Source organism: Pipra filicauda, unplaced genomic scaffold, assembly GCF_003945595.2.
Source record: "Pipra filicauda isolate LSUMZ 115617 unplaced genomic scaffold, ASM394559v2 scaffold4_size7858003_pilon, whole genome shotgun sequence".
Lineage (NCBI taxonomy): Eukaryota > Metazoa > Chordata > Aves > Passeriformes > Pipridae > Pipra > Pipra filicauda.
The window spans coordinates 4,097,603-4,116,266 of record NW_024104643.1 but is presented as its reverse complement, the minus strand read 5'-3'; the positions used below and the strand labels follow the sequence as shown (position 1 = coordinate 4,116,266).

Sequence of the window (18,664 nt, the reverse complement as noted above, 5' to 3'; positions counted from 1 at the left end):
ATCTCTATGTAGTAAAATGGATGGGGAGACCTCTGTAGAAGACTGTGTATGAAATAACTCATGGTACTGAGCTGGCAGATGAGAAGTTTCATTTTTATTTTTTAACCAAAAGCAAGTGGGTATTCAAGGATTAAAGAAGAGGGAAAGGGAAAATTAAAGCTAATTCTCTCCTCCTAACTCCTCCTCCCTTTCCATATACAAAATGTTGCACCAAGCAATGAGTAGGTGCAGGGAACAAGGCTAAGTGGACAAGAAGGCTGGCTTTGATGCAGCTGGGAAGAACGTGCAGGTGATAGGACATGATCCTGAAAGACTGAAAAAAGCTTTTGCACCTAACATGAGGGTCAGATTTTTTTAATGACTCTCTTCTCTGATGTCTTTTGCTTCTTCCTCTAGAGCGTTTGCTGCCATAACATGAGGTGCTTTGCAGTTCTGAGTTGTAGATCTGAGCTTGTGGACAACTTCTAAGTCACATTGTGGCCCTTATTGCCTGTCACCTGTGTATTATGGCTTTTTTGAAAACTTCCAGGTCTTGTTTCCCCTAAGGTACAGTTTCAAGGGTCTTTTAGAAAGATACCTAAACACTGAAATAAAATGTATGTAATGAGTGCATCTGACTGTTGTGAAACCAGGTGACCAGTGAAGCTAGTGACTGCTAACTGTGTCATTTTTTTCCCCCATACAGTCCTGTTTGTTCAGGGTTCACCTGCCATCTTTCATGATGCCATAAAAAAGCTCCCACCATTTTTTAGGAGGACACATCTTTTATCTCTTGTCCCCCCCGTCTTCCAACAAGAATCAAGTTACACAACAGAATCTTGATTGACACTGCCTCTAGAATGAAAACTTGCTTTATTGTTTTTTATTCTTTTGTGTAAAGGGAAAGATTTTGGTTTTACTTTGTTTGTGATGGTTTTGTTGTTTTTTTTTTTCTGGAGGCATTCCAGCAGTATGAAGTTAAATTCCCTAATTACTTTGTAGACAAAATTCTCATTATAATTGTTTGGAATTGTGACCAAAAGCAAGACTAAAAGATTTAGCCTTTGATTAGCTTTTTAGCAGTATTTGTTGAGGATTATAGCAGTCAGTGGAATTGTTCCACATTTATTGCTGTGAAGGAGCAAAACCAGCTTTCATTTCAGCTTTGCACATGAATTAGAAGAGCTAAGTGGGCTCAAGTAACAAACAGCTTTGGGATGCACTGGTGTTATCTGGGGCAGTTTCTGCAGACCCCCTGGACCTGTCACCCCTCCTAGAGGCGCCTGTGTCCCCTCTCAGGGAGGGCATGGCAGGGCCACCTGCTTTGGCTTTCAGGAGAAAGCATCCACGTAAGTCTGTTTCTCTCCAAGATGACAGAAAAATGCCAACCACGAGCTTCATGTTTTATAATCCCGTTACGTCCACATAGATATTTTGGGAATATAATGAATTCCTTGCTGTGAAATATGACTGATGTGATACAGCCATTTGTTGTCCTTAAGAAGTGACATGAGACAATTTGTAACTGCTGCGGATACCAACAGAGTAATTGCCAGTGCTTTAAATGGAAAAGGGAAGGTAGAATATTTTCTGGTGTTGCAGAAGACAAAACTTGAATACCAAGCTTGTAACAACCTAATATTTTGGTCCTGCTTGTGGAAGAGTAAACAAAGAAATAGCAATGTAATTTACTTTTATTAGACAAGTTATTTAAAAGATGTTAGACTGCTTTTGTCTAGCTCTTAAGGTGGTTGTGGCAGACTAGTTTTCATCCAGACTGTGGGCTTTTTTAAAGGGAAGCAGAGATCTTTTGCTGGCAGGCATTTCTCCCAAGAGCTTGCAGTCACCTTGCAGGTGAGGTGCTCAGAGTCCCAGACAAATATAGCTAAAGTCAAGTATTAATTGAAGAAAAAAGAAGAAAACACAACCCCTCCTCCCAAAATATTTTTAAATGAATATATAAATATAAATAAACATATATATTCATATATTTATATATATTTATATTATATAGATTATTATATCTATAAATAGATATAATATATTTATAATATATAAATATAAATAAATATTTTTTAAAAAAAAATCTTTTAGGGGTCTGTTCAGGTCTCTTCTGAAAAACCTGAAGTCACTCCAGTGACAAAATTAAAACAAAATGCATAAAACTGTTGCCATTGTGCCCCTATATCATCATCTGTGAGTAAGACAAAGCTTTTCACATCTTTTATAACACAGCCAGGCAATTTCCTACAAATATCAGCATTCTTTGCTTAGCAAGCAAAAGGGAAATCTTCAACCGCTCTGTTCATAGCCTCTAATTTTGGCCCTGAAAAGAAGCAACGCTTTGGTGTTGTCAGTTTTCTACACTCTTGCCAGACAGGTGTGTTTCTCTGTGTAAAAAGAAAAAAACCAAACCACTAAATCAAAACCAACCAAACAAAAAAGCCCAGGATGATCTTGCTTCTTCAGTCCTGAAGCAACCATTTTGCAACTTTCAAATCACGCACTCATGGAATGGTTTGGGTCAGAAGGGACCTTAAAGATTGATGTGTTCCAACCCCCTGGCATGGGCAGGGACACCTCCCACTAGCCCAGGTTGCTCCAAGCTTCATCCAACCTGGCCTTGGACGCTTCCAGGGATGGAACAGCCACAGCTTCACTGGGCAATCTGTGCCAGGGCCTTACCACCCTCCCAGGGTGGTATTCTTCCCAATATCCCATCTAAACCTGCACTCCTTCAGCTTGAAGCCATTCTCCCTTGTCCTATCACTATCCAAATGCAGGTAAAGACATATTATCGTGTACTTGTAATAATTTTTTAAAATTACAAGATTGTTATAAATTAAGCTTCTGGTTGATAATTTTGATGGTCATGCTTCCTAAACTTCCACAACAGCAGCAACAACTGCTTATGTCGAGAAGCAATATGAGAAGGCATTATATGCATTCAGTATTCTCAAAAATCCAGTTGCTGTTTCCATTCCAGACCTCCTGTAGTCTCTGGTCATACTCCTTCTGTTCCAGGGCTGATAAAGAGAAAAGCCTTTATCTCTTCAGTCCCACTCTTGATTCACACATTCCCATGTTGCCTGGCCTTTGTTGTTGTTTCCTTGCTCCATAGGCTCCAGTTTCCTGGCCTGCCACTGTTGTGTAGCTCAGCCACCAATGGCCACAGATGCTGCTCTCCAGGCCATCTCCGTGAGGAGACCACGAGAAACTGGGGGGAGGCTTTTTGCGGGCTGCCACCAGGTATTACATAGAGCTGCTGATGTGATGCTGATGCCCTTTTTGCTTCATGGAGTGAATGGCCATGTCCCCCTTCCCCCCCAGTAATGGCCATGTCCCCCTTCCCCCATGTGTCTCCACAGAACAGTAGGGAAGGAGAGTGCTCGGATTACCTGCAGTGCAGTGTTCTATTTGATTTACTGTTTCAGTATCTGACCCAACTTTTATAGAGTGCTTCTGTGGGAGCTGTTCAGGTCTCTTCTGTGACCTTTGCCCACAACTATAAACAACTGCATGTGTCTACTTGGTCTCTCCAGGTTGGATGTTTTGCTGTGATGGAGGAGGGCTGCTGTCCAGCTTGTTTACTGTGTGTTTGGTGGGCATTGTTTTCTGATCTGACCTTAGAAGTGTGTTTAGCCTTGTCTTGTACAGCAGTGCTGGCTCTGAAATGGTATTTGTGTGGAAAAAACCTGCTGTCTCAGTAATCATGTTCATCTGATATGTAATAGGAAGATGTGACACAGAATCATCACATCACCTTTAGATAAGATACTTGGTTTATATATTGTAGTACAGAGGATCATTTGGCTTTGTACTGCTGAATAAACAAAAGCCAGGCCTCAAAATGCTTTAAATGAGCTATTTAAAGAGCTTTGGGAGTTCTGTTAGCCATGGTGGGTACTTGGCCAGTGGGCAGCTTGCTCAGGGCTGGGACAAGCAGGAACAAGCTTGATCAAGTGAGCTGGTGGCCCTGTGTGTTGGTTGTGCCAGCCCAGCCCAGCCATCCCCTCAGCAGGACAGTGAGCTTCTCTTGGTGCAGGGCTGTTTGGGCTGCACTAGCAGAGCTCTCCACACCTTCAGCACAGCTTGGACCAGGCTGTGGAGAAGTGCAGCCTCTGTAAGATCACCCTGTTGGCTTCAAGGTGGGGTTGAGGTCATGGGGAAGGAGTGGTGATGTCAGAAGCCTGGTAGTGCCCTTCTCTTTTCTATTTCCTTTAGAAACCAAGATTCCCTTTTTTTTTTTCTACCTTCTATTTTAGCTGAGAATTTTGGCCATCATCCCCATACTTCCTGTTCTTCCCTTTCTTTCCCTCATCCCATCAGTGAGGTGCAGGTGGCCTGTAGGTGGACATAAGGAATTCAAGGGAATGATGGCAAAGGGAAGGCACCCTCCTGCCTGAGACTAGAGAGCCTCTGGCTCTACCTGCTCCCATTTTTAGGCTGCCCTTGTCTACCCATTTGATCTATTCCAATAGCTAAAAAAGCTTTAAAAGCCTTCCACAGGTTCTTAAAAAGCACTTAAGGTGCTTAAAAATCTGTACTTCTGAGAATTGCTTTACTTTAAAAACAACAACCCAACCTACCTTGAAGGAAATTGCTTTGGAGGGCAAGGACTGTTGTATCTTCTGAGATGATTGAGTTGTATTTGGGGAACTGGGGACTTGTGCATTGCAGTTATGTTTGGGGGCAAAAGCTTGGGACAGATGTGTGGTGGATTTTTGAAGATAAATATATTGGTCATAACTATGGAGCAGACTCAAGGGAAGGGGTGGTTAATGAACTGTTAATGAAGTTGAGAACTTAGAACTGTCATAAAGCAGTAAATGTGATGCTGCCTGATCATTTGAGCTCCATTTATTTCTTTGTGTTAAAGGCCTTTGCAGTATAGTAATATTTTCAGAGCTTTTGTGTTAATTGAACATAACATCCAATACTGATATTTCTGATTCTTCCTCTCTATTTTTGAATATTAAAAATGGTCAATGTAATATATATGCACCTCTTATTAAATACAGTCATATTAATGCTGTCTTGTATCTTTTTCTGTTTTAGAGTTGGTGCTGTATCAGCACAGAGAGCAGCAATGGGAGTGTGCAGTTTTCTGTTGAAAAGGTCTCTCAAGAGCTCATGATTTTTTTTCCGTTTCTCCTCTTAACATTCCTACTGCTCCACAGACATGGCTCACCACGCAAGGCCTTCCAGATCAGTCAAAAAAGAAGAGCTGGGCAAAAGGAAAACTAACCAGGGCAAAAAGAAATCTAGCCAAGTGAGAAAGAAAACTACAAAGGCTTCCACAAAAGCTGTTAGTTCTGGAAAAGGCAAAAAGCCAGCGCAAGAAAAAGATGTTAAGAAAAAACAGCAAGAAAAGAAACCAATCATGAGCTCTTCGGGTAGACTTCTCAGGAGCAGTGTAACGAGAACCTTGTCTGGAGCGTCTTGGGTGAGTTTGGAGAAAGCTGACAACATCCTCTTTCACAACCAGGATTCTTTCAACATCAATGGCTTTACAATGTCTCTCCGTAACCGACCCTTCTCCCCTAGATTGTCCCAAACTCCAGTAATTGCAAAACCCAAGAAATCTGCAGTACAAAAAAGGCTGGAAACAAAGGAAAACCATGAGCAAGGAGCCCTGGCAGGAGTAGAAGAGAAAAACGATGAAACAGGCAAAGTAGTTTTGAAACAAGATTTAGCACAAGATGAGTTGGCTGCTCTGCCAGTAGAAGGTTCTCCCTGTAGTGCAGGTGAAGGGCCTGCTCTCCCATGTGCCAGTCAGGACAAGGAGGTAGAAATACCTGGAACAAATGACTCTGTTCCAAACAGTTGGGTAACTGATGGTACAGAAGCATCAGGGGTGAAATCTAAGCGTGAAGGTCTGCCCTGTGAGCAGATACCCAGTGATCTTGACATGGGTAGTTTGGCTGAAGCATTTGTTGAAGGTGCTGTGCTTGTGCTTCCATCTTTTCCTTCCGACTCCGTAATCACCTCTGAATCTGAGGTGTGTGGGGAGACTCCCTTCGATGTGGTGCCCAGCAGTGAAGAACCTGACCCCGGCTCTGCTGTTACCTCAGACCTCAGCTCAGCAGGACTAGCACAAGAGTCAGTCACTCTTGCCACATCCCACATTGAAGCAGAGTTGGACCTGGTGCTACCTAGTGAAGAACAAGACCCAGATTCCGCAGCTGTTGTTACCTCTGAGTTTCACTCACAAGATTTATTAGAAGATGCAAGGTCACTTGCAGAGTCCTGCTTGAAGGCAGCCTGGGATTTAGAATCTGAGAATAAAGACATTGGTTCAAATTCCAGCTCTGTAGCTGCCACTGAATCAAATTTGCTTTTACATTTTGAAGGTGCAAGCTCACTTGCAGAATCCCCCATGAGACTGGTTGTGGATTTTGTACCCATTCCCAAAGAATTTTACTCAAATTCAGATTTGAGCTGTACAAGAGAAAAGTCAGAGTTTGACACAAAAAACATATTTACAGTATGTGAATCAGTCTCCAACACCTCTTTAAACAATATTGAAGTGGAGGACATAGAACAGCTTGTTAAATGTATCGATGCAGAGACATTAATTTTGAATTCAGGTTATGTCCCCACTTTATCTTCAGATTTAGAAAAAAGTACATTCAGTAAAATATCTGGTGAAAGCTCTGGGCAGTTCTATGAAGGTTTTGTTTCAGAGTTGCCTTCGAGGCTGGAAATCTCTGCTCTTGCCTCAGAAAAAGCCATAAATGCAGATTTGCCAGCTGACTCAAGACTGCAGCATAATGATTATTCATCACAGCTGGGAAGTGTCGGAGTAAGCCTGAATCTGGTTCAGGACAACGTGAGCAACAGCACTGAAGCAGTTGAGGCCTCAGGGCCATCCTCTCTTAAAAATCCAGCTGGTGGTTGCCCTGTTCCATATTCATCTCTGCTCCCTATGCTGGAGAAGAAGAAGCGAAGGCGCTGTGGAGTCTGCGAGCCGTGTCTGCGGAAGACGAACTGCGAGGAGTGCAGCTGCTGCAGGAAGCGCAAAACCAGCCACCGGATATGTAAGAAGAGAAAATGTGAAGAACTGAAAAAGCCGCCGCCGCCGGTCACGCTGCCCTTCCAGGTGAGCCGGGGGGAGTGGCGAATCAACTCACTCTTTGGAGGCTTGAGGTTCATCTTCAAATTCTGCCCTGGGAAATGCTGTCCCCACTGCACAGCTCTAGAGGGTTCAGGGTTACTGTTGGAGCCAACAGGTTGTACAGCAACTTCCCCTTGTCATGTGGAGAGGTGTAGGTTAGAGCCAGCTGGAGTTATTCTTGTTCCTGCTTTCTAAATCCATAGAATCAGAGGTAAGTATGGCTTTAGCTCTGTGTTCTGGATACTGGCACATTGGCCAAAGAATGAATTAATTGGAGTGCATGAAAAGATGAGAGATTTGAGCACAAAGTGTGGGGAGGAGGGAGATTGAGGGTAGTCCTAGGAGACTGAATTACTAGGGAGAGTGGTGGTATTTCAAAATACTTCAGGCTAAAAAGCAAAGGAAGGCAGGCTGTTTGCTCTTTGCTTCAGTTAAAATAATTTGCTTGTAATGACAGATTTGATGGAAATAAATTTATAAACTTCAGGACAAAACTGTAGCTGCATTTTCCCCTTTCGCATCTTTCTGCCTTTCTAATTGTCTGTTCTTCTGTTTCTCTCATTTCACTTCTCCTGCCTCTCTCCCTTTGTCTTTTACCACATGCCCCATACATACTCTCTTTTTCTGTATTTCTTACTCATTTTTCTGATCCATCAGCCTTTTATAACCCAGGTCATTACTTTTGGAACAAAGAGGAGGGGAAAAGACAGTCTGTATGCCCTTGTGATAACAGCACTGACCTTCTGAGGGATTTCAGTTCAAGATCAGGCTTTAAATCAGGTAAGTAGGGAGTTGAACATAGATTTCCCACATCCCAACTGAATTCCCTGAGCTCTGAGCTGCAGTGTTGGCCTCTGCACTGCCAGGTCCTGCTGGAAGCGTTCTGCTTCATGTGGTCCAATACTACCTGAACCTCAGAGCGGGAGAGCTGTCTTGGGAGTTAAATCACTGGGACATTTGCCTTGGGATGTGGGAAACTGAGGTTCAAGTCTCTGCACCAGTGTGTACTGTGAGTGGAGCAGTTCACGCTGGGGAGAATGCACCTGCCAAACCTTTCTCAGTAGCAATTCCATTAAAATGGTGTGTTCTTGCAGCAGGTAGGAATTCCCGTCAGCTGCCGAGATCCAGGAGAGCTCCTGGTTTCACTGCTCTGGCCTGTGCTTACCAGGGTTGGCTGTTCTGGTTGTAAGGTAGGCAAGCAGAATGAAGAGTCCTACAGCTGTGAAGAGATATGGTACATTCCCCTTTGTGGGGGAAGTATATTTTAAGATATAATGTTTAGGGAAGTAGGCTTAAACAGCTTGGCTCAGAATTCATTCAAAGACTCTGTCTCAACTACTTCTAAATGCTCTTAAAAAAAAGGGAGTGGGGAGGGACAGCTGTGTGACTTTACATATTAAAACAACAAAGGTGGTAGAAACTTAGCCAGACTTTTTACAGCAAAAGAGTAGTGACATTATGTCCTTTTGTATATTTAGTCAGTAGGATGGAAGAAGCTCATGGGAGAGAATTGGTGGAGTTGAGGTAGGAAGTGTTCTAAAAGCCATGTTTTAAAAAGGGGTTTGGCAGGGTTGTTGAAAGGAAGCACTCCAGTTTTTCTGTCAACCTTTGTTTTCCAGGCTAAACATACTTCTTTTCTTGTTGCTCAGGCTGACCTTCTCCTTGCAGATTAGCTTTCCTCCTTCACCTTTGTCCTCTCTGGGCACTCCTTTTGCTTTCTTTATGAGAGATTCCTTGTTTTTATTCTTTTCTTTGGCAGCTTTTATTTTGATGTGCTTTTATTTTATTGGACTGGTCACATTCTGTACAGTGCGTTCAGAGCTGCACCAGAGGCCTCCTTCATTTCTCGTTAAATCTTGTATGAAGTTTCAGGGAACTGCATGGAGGAAATTAAGTATTCCTGACATTTAAGAACATGTCAGATATTTTCTTATAAAACTGTATTTGAATGAAACCTGGTGCCTTTTCAGATATTCCTAGAAAGGAGCTTTGCCTCATTTCTGAACTCTAGAAACTGTGCTCTGAGGAAATGAGAGGAAAGTATTTCTACGATGTTACGTGAGCTCTTTAAAGATGTTGAGATCCAGGAGAAGGTGTTGGGGGATGGGAACACTCTGGCACTCTGTTCAGCAGCTGTCCTTTAGATAAGATTGCAGAGAATCCCATTGTGTTTTCCCAAACTGGTAGCAGTGGGACTTGTGTGATAGTAATGAAGGCAGCTGGGGAAAACCCAAAACTGTGGGTCTCTGTCCATGGTATAGAAAGTGAACATAAATAATTAAGAGAAATGGGTTTGGCTTCAGTGTGTTCCTTGCTCAGGAGAGTCATGCATCTTTCTCATGTTGGTGGAATGTGAGCATTTTTTGGAGGTGATTCACTGGGAGGAGAGTGTAGGGGATGGACATGCTCTGCATGAGCATAGCTTAAATGTTGGTGTTTTGCCTTAAAGGGAATTATCTCTTCTCATTCTAACTAAAAAAATGCAGAAGTCCCAGTGAAGTCAGTGAGAGCTCTGCATTAAACGGTTGTATAGCCAGTGCAGGTTTTCCTTGAGAACTTACATGGATTTACACTTCTAGGGAGTAAGGCCTGGCTGGTAGAAGTTGTGCCTGTAAACTGAAGGGCATATTCCAACCCCCCTGCCCATGTGTGCCCAGGCATTCCACCCTCAGAGAGTATCAGTTGTGTTTGGAGCTCCTGTTAAGTGACTGTTATTTCCATTAATTCACACATAATCCAGATGAAGATTTGAAAACTATATCGGACCTGAAAAATATCACTTAAGAATAACATCCCCATAAACCTTCAGTGGTATTTTACCTTCCTGAATGTAATGGGTTTTGCAGGGATGTGACATCATGAAAGTTTGCATCAAGTATTGTGGGCTCCAGCTCCCAGCCCCTGTGTGTGGCAATATTGTTCCATGTAATGCCCTTCTTCCTGAGGGGTTTGCACTGGGGCTGTCTGGGGAGGAGTTGGTAAAGAAAAATCCTGAAATATAGGAGGGAAAACTTTTTTTTTTTTTTTTGCTTATTGAAATGTTTTGAAAGAGCAGCCTAGTAAATGTAAGCAGGGGGGAGCTTTAGTTTGTGTGAGGTAATTGTTGGATTTAGTGGGACCTGTAGTCAACAAAGTGACAAAAAAGCATCAGGCCACTTGAGTGTAAGTTTGCTGGGTTGCCCAAGGTGTTTCAAGACATCTTCTTTAATAGCTGTAATCTGAGTAACATGGGATATTAAATAACAATAAGGGCCTGCCTGTTTGTGGGTTTTTAACACGCTGCCGAAACCCAGACATATTTAAAAAGGATGCTGCAATTCAAGTTGGTTGGGAACTTTCCAGTCAGCCATTCTTTGAATGGAAAATGCTGATTTAACAGGAAGCTTTCACTATCTGTCTCGATGCAACTGTCTTTGGGGAAAGCTTCCCAAGGTTCCAAATGAAATTCCTGCTTAAAACTTAAAAAGGAGATGAGAATTATTAGAACAGCTTGGTGGTAAGGGCTTTTTGCCTGATGCAGACTGGGGGCTTGAACTTTGGTCTCCCACATTCCATCTGTCTGCTCTTGAATTTTTTAAAGGTTTTGCTCTGCTTTGGAACACAACTAAGTGTTGAAATCCAAAAAAAAAAAAAAAAAAAAAAAAAAACAAAACACAAAAAAACACAAAAAAAAAAAAAAAACAACCAAAAAAAGCCCCCAAACAAGCAAAAAAACAAAAAGCAAAATGGAATTCTCGTTTTTCAGCCAGGCCTAGCTATAATCAAGAAACTTAGACTTCGTGGTATTTATTTTACAATAGACTCTAGAAATATGGAAGCCACTTGAATTTTAAAATGAGTGCATAGAAACACTCCTGGAGTGTGGCTCTTGAGTTGAAGGGGGGAGCACCCAGCTGGGCGAGTTTGAGGTGTGTGATGAGCAGAGCTGCACAGGGGCAGGGCAGGGAGCTGCAGTAGAGCAGTTTACTCTTGTTTTACACACACACTCTGGGGGTGGAAAATAATTGACTTGTGCTGCTTTACCAATCTGTGATCCTGGGTGTGGACTCTAATGCAGCATGAATTACAGTGAGATGGATTAGTTTGTGCTCTAGTTATTTTCAGAGGCTGTATTTAACAAGTTCCCTCTTCACTACTCCTTACTTTCTGTGCTAGTCTTTAAAGCTTTTATGGGGAAATTTTTATTTGAAGAGGTTTCTTTCTTTCCTTGGTATGAGGATGCATCCTAACAGGAGAGGAAAGTACTTGAGTAACAAGGAAACCTGAAATCACTCTCTAGTGCACACACTAAAGTGGGGACTAAGTCAGAATACTGGGTCTTAGGTTTCTAAGAAAACAATTCTTTTTCTGGACTGTAAAGCAACTTGAATAGCCAAAACTGCAAAGAAGAATCAGATCACTGAGTGTTCTTTTTTTTATTATGCATAAGGACCCTTACAGACTTGGGGAAAAAAATTACAAATCAGTACTTTTATTTTACCTGATCCTAAATCCTATTTAATGCATCACTCTGGTGCAACAAATGAGGAGCTTAGATATGAGGTAGCATCAGACAACAGAAGTGGGCAGCAGCTTTTTCTGAACTGATCCTCTGCAGGAGCTGTGTGTCCCTGCCTGGGCATTTGCACCAGTGACCGGCCAGGGAGTGCATTGCAGTTTAGCAGCAGAGGCAGAAAACAGGTTCAGATTGCAGTCTGGAGCTGATGAAAAGATGTTCTTACTGGGTTTGTTTGTTTGTTTTCTTTTGTTTAGCGTACAGCTGCACGGCCAGCGTTCTGGTTTAGATGTCAGCTGCAGATGGTTTCAGTGAATGCCTCGGTGGCCGCAGCGTTAGATACGCTGTGATTTGTTTGTTGTCCCTAGTTAGCGAACGTCTGTGATCCAGGAGGGCTCGGTGTGACCCCTCCGCCCTCCCTCCATCCGTGTTAACGTGGAGCTGTGGGAAAATAATGGCCCTCGCTGTTTCTCTGGTGGGCAGTTCCCGCCGCGATGCCTTTGCGGCAGCTCGGTTCTGTCGGAGCCGTGTCTCTCCTCGGGGCCGTGCGGGCGGGTCCGGGGCTCCCGCTCCCGGACCGGCATTGCCGCGGTTCCCGGGGCTCGGGGCAGCAGGCCGAGGAGTTCCTTGGCCGCGGGCTCGCCCAGGTGAACGCCGGCTCCTCCCGTGCGCGGGACGCTCCGTGCGGGAGCGCTGCCCGCGGAGCCGCGGCCCGGGCGCCGCGGTCCGTGCACGGCGCCGTGCGCGCGCGCGCACGGAGCCACGCGTGCGGGTGCACGGGGGCCGTGTCCTCGCCTGACCCCGAGCCCGGCCGCGCTGCCCGGGGCGGGTGGCCCCGCACCGCCCGGGCCGTGCGCGGGATGGGGAGGGGGGGAGCGGCCCCGGCTCCGCCTCCGCGGGGCGCGGCGGGTCCGCGCCGGCTCTTGCGGGAGCCCCTTTGTTCGCGCGCGCGGCCGCGGGGGGGCGCTGCGGGGCGCGCGCTCCCGCGGGGGCCGCACGAGGCGCGCGGCCGCCGCTGCGGCAGGAAGCAAAGATGGCGGGGCCGGGCCGGCGCCGTGAGGGGCAGCGCGGGGCGCCCGCGATGTGAGGGCGCCGCGGGGGCGGCGGACGGGCCGCCGGGAGCCGCCGCCGGCCCGCGCGGGGGCCGCGTGTAAAGCACTCCGGGTACTGCAGAAATACCGCTGTTCCTTAATAAAAAAATCGGAGGTGTCTTGCCTGCCTTTGTGACCACAACTTATGTTCTGCAATTTGATGTTTTTTTAGGTTCTAACAGAAAACAAAAGACCTCAGAGGAGGAAGCAAAGAGTTTTAAAGGTAACCGATGATTGCTTTGATATTTACCCCCTCCCGTTTTGAGCAGCATTTTCGTGTCATACAGCCCAGGAAGCCCAAGGGTTAAAGGCTGGGTAGCGGCGCTTTCCAGCTATTCAGCAGATTAGCTAATTTTAAAAGCACAGAACATGTCCTTTCGCTCCTCTCTCTCTCTCCAGCATGTTGTAGACATATTTGAACCTTTCTGCACAAGTCTGCCTCCCAAAAGTTTGCTTTCCATCGCAACAAAGGTTCCCTTTAATTTTCTGTTTCTAGTTTCATAATTCCGAAGGTAACAGGCAAATGTTTTTAGCATACAGGTTTTATGGCATCTGAAATTTTATATGAGAAGTCAGTGTTATAATGCAAGCCAAGTTAACAAAAGTGGAATTTTTGTGCTTACTTTACTGTAGCTTTGATTTCCTTTCTTCCATTAAACTTTAGAACACCTCAGCTGAAACTGAAAATTCTGTGTACTTACAACAACCTCCGGTTTCACATGGTAACATGTTCCTTCCACACTCTTTTAAGATGGTTATCCTTCATGATAACAAAAGACTGCTGTTTCAAATGGAAATGTCTTAGTTTTTATAACAAAACACAGACTTGCTACACTCATGGCTAATTTTTTTTAAAAAGAAGTAACAGGTAGCACATCAATACTGCATCTTTCAGTTAATCTTTAGAATATTTTGAAAAGAAATAAGTTGTTAATTGTGTTTTTGCAAATAACATGTTGGAGGATGGGTGGTGCAAGTAAGATGGATGGTATGTGTAAGATGAAGGTAAGGAAAATGAGAAAAAATGTATGTTAAAGTTTGCATTAGTCTCTTTTACCAGCTAAATGTAATATAGTTTAGTGTTGTCTCAGTACACTAAAATTTCCAAAGTTGCTGGACATAGTGAATTTGATAAATGCCGAATGGTCTGTAGTGTAATTTTACTTGAAAACGTTCCAATATCTTACTAGTTTTGTTGTCACTTTTACGCGTGACAGAAACTTTGGTAAGACAAACCAAAGTTAAGATGAAGTAAGGAGCAAATAACCTTATTTGACTTGCATGTATGCCCAACCTCAAGGGCGTCTTTCTCTTCATGTGGGAATAGTAGTGCAAACCACCTACCTGTATGCTGATAGTAAGTGTGGTTGTACAACACTAGCAAGTGCTTTTTGTTCTTGCATTAAGTACATTAATCCATTAAAATGTGAGCATTTTCATTATGTTGTGGATATGCTTTTAATTACTGCCTCTCTTGTCAGATAGTACGTAGGTGTAGCTCAAACTTGGAGCATTTGCTCATTCTGTTTTGTGCAGTTGATAGCAGGATGCAAAACGAGGGTTGTTTGTAAATGAGCTGTTCAGTTTGTAGCGTGTTGGTGTGACACGTGTTCTGTCAAAGGGTGCCAAACATGTTTGTTTTGGTCACAGCCACACAGGTTGCGTTGGGTGTCTGTCTGCAGTTGGGGTTCATAGCTGGGTCTTGAGGTTTTCCTCTGGACTCGATCTTGCCACTGTTTGGGATTTGATGGCCCAGCAGGTTGCTATGTAATATGATACTGCCATTCCTCTCCTTTCCAGAAAGCCTTCTGAAGAGTTTTTTCCCCTCTTGCTCTTGAGCGGAAAGGCTTGGCTGGTTCTGGGTGTGTGCATGGTATCCATGTCAGCCATTGGACTTGGCTTTATTTCTGGTTTGACTTTTCCTTTGCTGAACTGATTCTGCAGTTTTTCCTCTTTGGTTTAGGTGCTGTTCTTTGTGTTTGCTAGTATTTGTCTTTGTTTGGTGATGCTGAAGAGTATTTCCTAAGAGTTTGTTCACTTGCATCCACTGAATGAGGCACGGTACCTCTCGAGGCATCTCGCTGGATTGGGGTTGGTGGGGTTGGCCTTTGTTTTTGGAGTGGAGGAGGGAGTTTGGGCATCTTAAGTTACATTACAGCTCTGACAGCTGCAGTGAACTTGAAGAAAAGCCGCATAACTTGGAGAATTCTTTACTGGGGCGTTTTTAAAAATGTGACATTTTGGTCTGTGACTCTAACCTGGCTTCTGTCCTTGGTGGGACTGCCATGCGAAGGGCTGTTGTCTTACCTGTTGAATTATAACTTAAGTGTTTGATTTAATGATTGTAGTGATTGAGGGCATCTGACCAGTGATGCTTTCAAAATTTCAACACAATATCCTTTTTTCTTTGTATTTTCTTCAAGTAGTGTTCTTAACTTTCTTAAAGGAGGAGTTTGTAGTATTTTCTTCCAGTAATACGTGTAGTTAGTATTTTTTCTAATCCTCTTAAGTTTTGATAGAGACATATTTATTTACTTGGAGGGCTCATGTTCTTTCTAATTGTGGTGCTTAGGACCAGCATATCCACAAATTCTGTACAGGCTCAAAATAAGCAATGGTTTCCTGTTGAAAATGGGTTGAACACATAAGGAAGACTAAAAGTGATATATACTATTATGCTGTATCTTTTGTTTACTATTTACACTTGTGTTTTAATGCTCTTTTCTGGTTATTGGAGGAGTCACTTAGGAAATTCTTCCATGCCATAAATACTGCATTAATTCTCCATGTTTATTTTGAAAGAACGTGTGAAATATTCATCACTTCTAGCAAGCAAGTGCTCATTAAAGAAAGTCTTTGTGAGCTCATAGTAATGGATATGAAGGAAGGAATATACTTAGTTTTCCTTGGGCTTTATATTGTGTTTTTTCAGATGCTTATTTAATTTTATTCCTGGTAATGGAAAATCTATATGGAAGGGATTCATACTTAAAAATTCATTTGCCTGCATTTCCAAAGGGTTCTTGTACCCCCTGCTTCACTTACCATCTTTCTTTTTGCCCCTTCCTGGTGTCCTGGCTCAGTTTGGGCAGGGCAGGGCACCTCCCCTTAGCGGTGAGGCAGTGCTTGCAGTCACTTGCAAGTTCATCAAGCAGAGCTCAGAAGACTGGGACAGGAGCCTTTGGCATCACGTTGTCAGGGAATCTACGCTGAGCACGAGTAGGCAGCGGTGGCACCAGTAAGGAAACCTCCCACAGATCAGGAGGCAGGGAAATACAGCCCGGGGTCTTTCCACAGCGGTCTGTGCAGCCAAGGCTGCCTTTGGGATGGCTGTGGGTGTTTGCTGCCCTGATGGAGATCTAAAAAAGAAAAAGTAAGAAGAAAAAAAGGGAGAAAAACAGAAGGGAAGAGACTGTGGGAGAGATCCAGAATTATATATGCAGTGCTAAGTGAGTTTTGTGACTGCAGGCACAGTCTTTGTTCTCTGCCTGCCTCTGTTTATGCATAAACACTGCAGTGGTGACTGAGGGGCCAGGAGAGTGCAATGATGCTCAGGCTCCATAAAATTCCTGCACTTCAAGATGAGCCAAAAGGCAGAGATGACTCAGTATCTAGAACTTTTGGATTGTTTATAAACATCATATTAAGATCAGTAGAAGTTAAACTTCCATCAAAGCTGCAAATAGCTGCTTGAGCACCCTCTTAATTTTTCTTCTCCACACATAAAAAGCATAGTTTTTCCTGTAAAAAAACAACTTTAAAATAAAGCTGACTTGGCAGACCTGCTGTTGCCCTTTTTATGATGCACTTTTAGTTTTGGTGCTTAAAGAAACTAAAATTACACCTTTTTTTTGTCAAGGTCATATATGTGTTAACAAGGTTTAGGAAAGTAACTGCTAGAGTTCATGATAGTGCTTTGAGTGAGCAAGGATTGAACTGATTTTGAACATTTATTCTAAATTATCGTGTATGTTTTTAGTGCAGAATATCTGCCAAAATATTTAGCTGGAAGAAATTAAAGTTTATTACTTTTTTCCCCTTTAAACTGAGATGAGCAAGTCAATGAATGGAATTGCACTGCTGTGGAATTTTAGAGGGGAAGAAGACAGAATGGTGCAATACACATTTGAACGGATGTTGACCATATTTGTTATGGTTTTATAGAAGGGACATTATCACCTTGGAGCACGTCCCTTCAGTAAATACCAATTAAAATTGCTTTGAGTACTGGTTTAAAGTGTCGCCTATTTCGTACATGTCTTTCTGCTTCCACTTTTTGAATAGGGAGAGCTTACTTTTGGTATTGGAGGGTCCTACAAAAATTAGTAAATTTTATTTTTAACAGTAAGATAAATAACTTTGCTGTTACCCAGCTTTTTTTTAAACTAAGTTATAATTTTTTGAAAGAAATGTTCTTATCTTGACCTTTTTCAAGCTGGGTGTGTGCCTGTCTAAATGGGATTCAGTTTTTTTGCTCATGTGAACGTGTGGAGCACTTGCATGCTGTTTGTACAGTTCTGCTGGAGCTACTCATGTCTGTAGATGTGTTTTGAATAGAGTTCTAACAAAAAGCCTTTGTGAGTGGTCTGTAAATTATTAATCTTACTCTAGTAATTTTCTAATCCTTAATTTTTCCTGCCAGTTTCTGGTGCAGTTGAAGCCCATTCCTTGTGGACTTTTGCTGTGGTGCAGAGTAAGCTGGACAGGATGTGGGGATGCTGTCCTTCCCTGTTCCTGCCCAGCTCCCTTGCTCCAGTGCTGCTCCCTCTCCCATCCACCTCCTCCTCACAGCCCTCTGCTGCTCTTTGCCCCACAACTCCCCAGAATGCTGGGGGGAGAAAGGGACACTGTCCACTGAGAGGGGGACAGGGAGGAGTAAGGGTTTGTGTTTTAACTCCTCTGTTGCTGTGGCAGAGCAGTTGTGAGGATAGTGCCACTCCTCAGGGAACGGTGGGGCAGAGGAGTGTTGGGAAAGGCCAGGCTGAACCTCGTGATTACAGTGCTTTTAGAGGGGTTTGCACACTTTGAATGGCTGTTTATTTGTAGATCTTGATTTTGATGGCGTGTTTGAGTGCGGTGCTGGGCCTTCCACCTTGTTGTATTTTAGAGGTGGAGCTTCTTAAAAAGGTAGAAAATGTGTTTGTGATCCAAAATGTCATTAAATATCCAGTAAACACAACATAGATTGTGGGAAGGATGGAAAAGGTACATGTGGAGATGAAGGTCTGTTGTGTAGGTATATTGATACATTATTTAGATTTCTTAAAGTTTCAGCATTACAAAATAAACACTGGTGTGGTATTCCAGGTGTGGTGTTTTGTTTGGATTCACTACCGAATTATGAGCTCTAATCAATACTTGTACTTGCTGTGTGTAATGTAGGCATTGAAATACCAGAATGGCTTTTCCCATTCTAGTAATCTGTTATCAGTTTGCAGTTTGTCCACACACTTAGGGACAGTAATGTGAAAGCAAGTGCTTTGACAGTGGGCACTGCCAGCTTAGGATCTGATACCACATTGCTACACGAGTTTGTTTATTGCTTTTAGTAATTGATGTGGGAGAAAACCAGTGAGGAGCCCCAAACTTCTCTTAGTGGCAGCAGATTTTTTTTCTTTCTGCCACATTAAACTGTGATTTTTGTTTAGTGTTACTGAGTATGAGAAAGTTAGTTAATTTAGCAGATACTACAGCAGCAGAGTTTGCCATTGACATAGTAGAAGCCTTGCCCATGTAGAGACCTAAAGATTTAATTCTTAATTATAGGATTTCATTTGGAAGGTAAGAAGAATTCGTGCATTTTTATGAAGGCATTTTCTTTTTAAATGTTAAGCACATGAAACTTAACCAATTTAAAGAAAAAGGAAAACAGGATTTACCTATAAGCAACTAACAATAATCACTTTTCATTACTGATGTAAAAATAGAATATAGACTATATCTGACTGTCCCTCATAACTTTAATATTAAGCCTTTTAGAAT

The 18,664-nt window shown here is 43.1% G+C and overlaps 1 protein-coding gene across 11 annotated transcripts in view; it reads left to right on the top strand.

The window, feature by feature from the left end:
- Window positions 1-18,664, top strand: part of TET1 (tet methylcytosine dioxygenase 1) — a 96,451-nt gene that overhangs the window by 29,128 nt on the left and 48,659 nt on the right. For 7 of the 11 annotated variants that reach the window (XM_039386700.1, XM_039386698.1, XM_039386699.1 and 4 more), the window contains 2 exons: window positions 5,038-7,081; window positions 12,855-12,905. In XM_039386700.1, the coding sequence (XP_039242634.1) occupies window positions 5,162-7,081; window positions 12,855-12,905 (1,971 nt within the window). In that variant the 5' untranslated portion in view covers window positions 5,038-5,161. Of the gene's footprint in view, window positions 1-5,037; window positions 7,082-7,849; window positions 7,877-8,193; window positions 8,287-12,669; window positions 12,756-12,854; window positions 12,906-18,664 lie in introns of those variants that run through there. The other 4 variants (XM_039386703.1, XM_039386706.1, XM_039386707.1 and 1 more) reach the window with 4 other exon arrangements.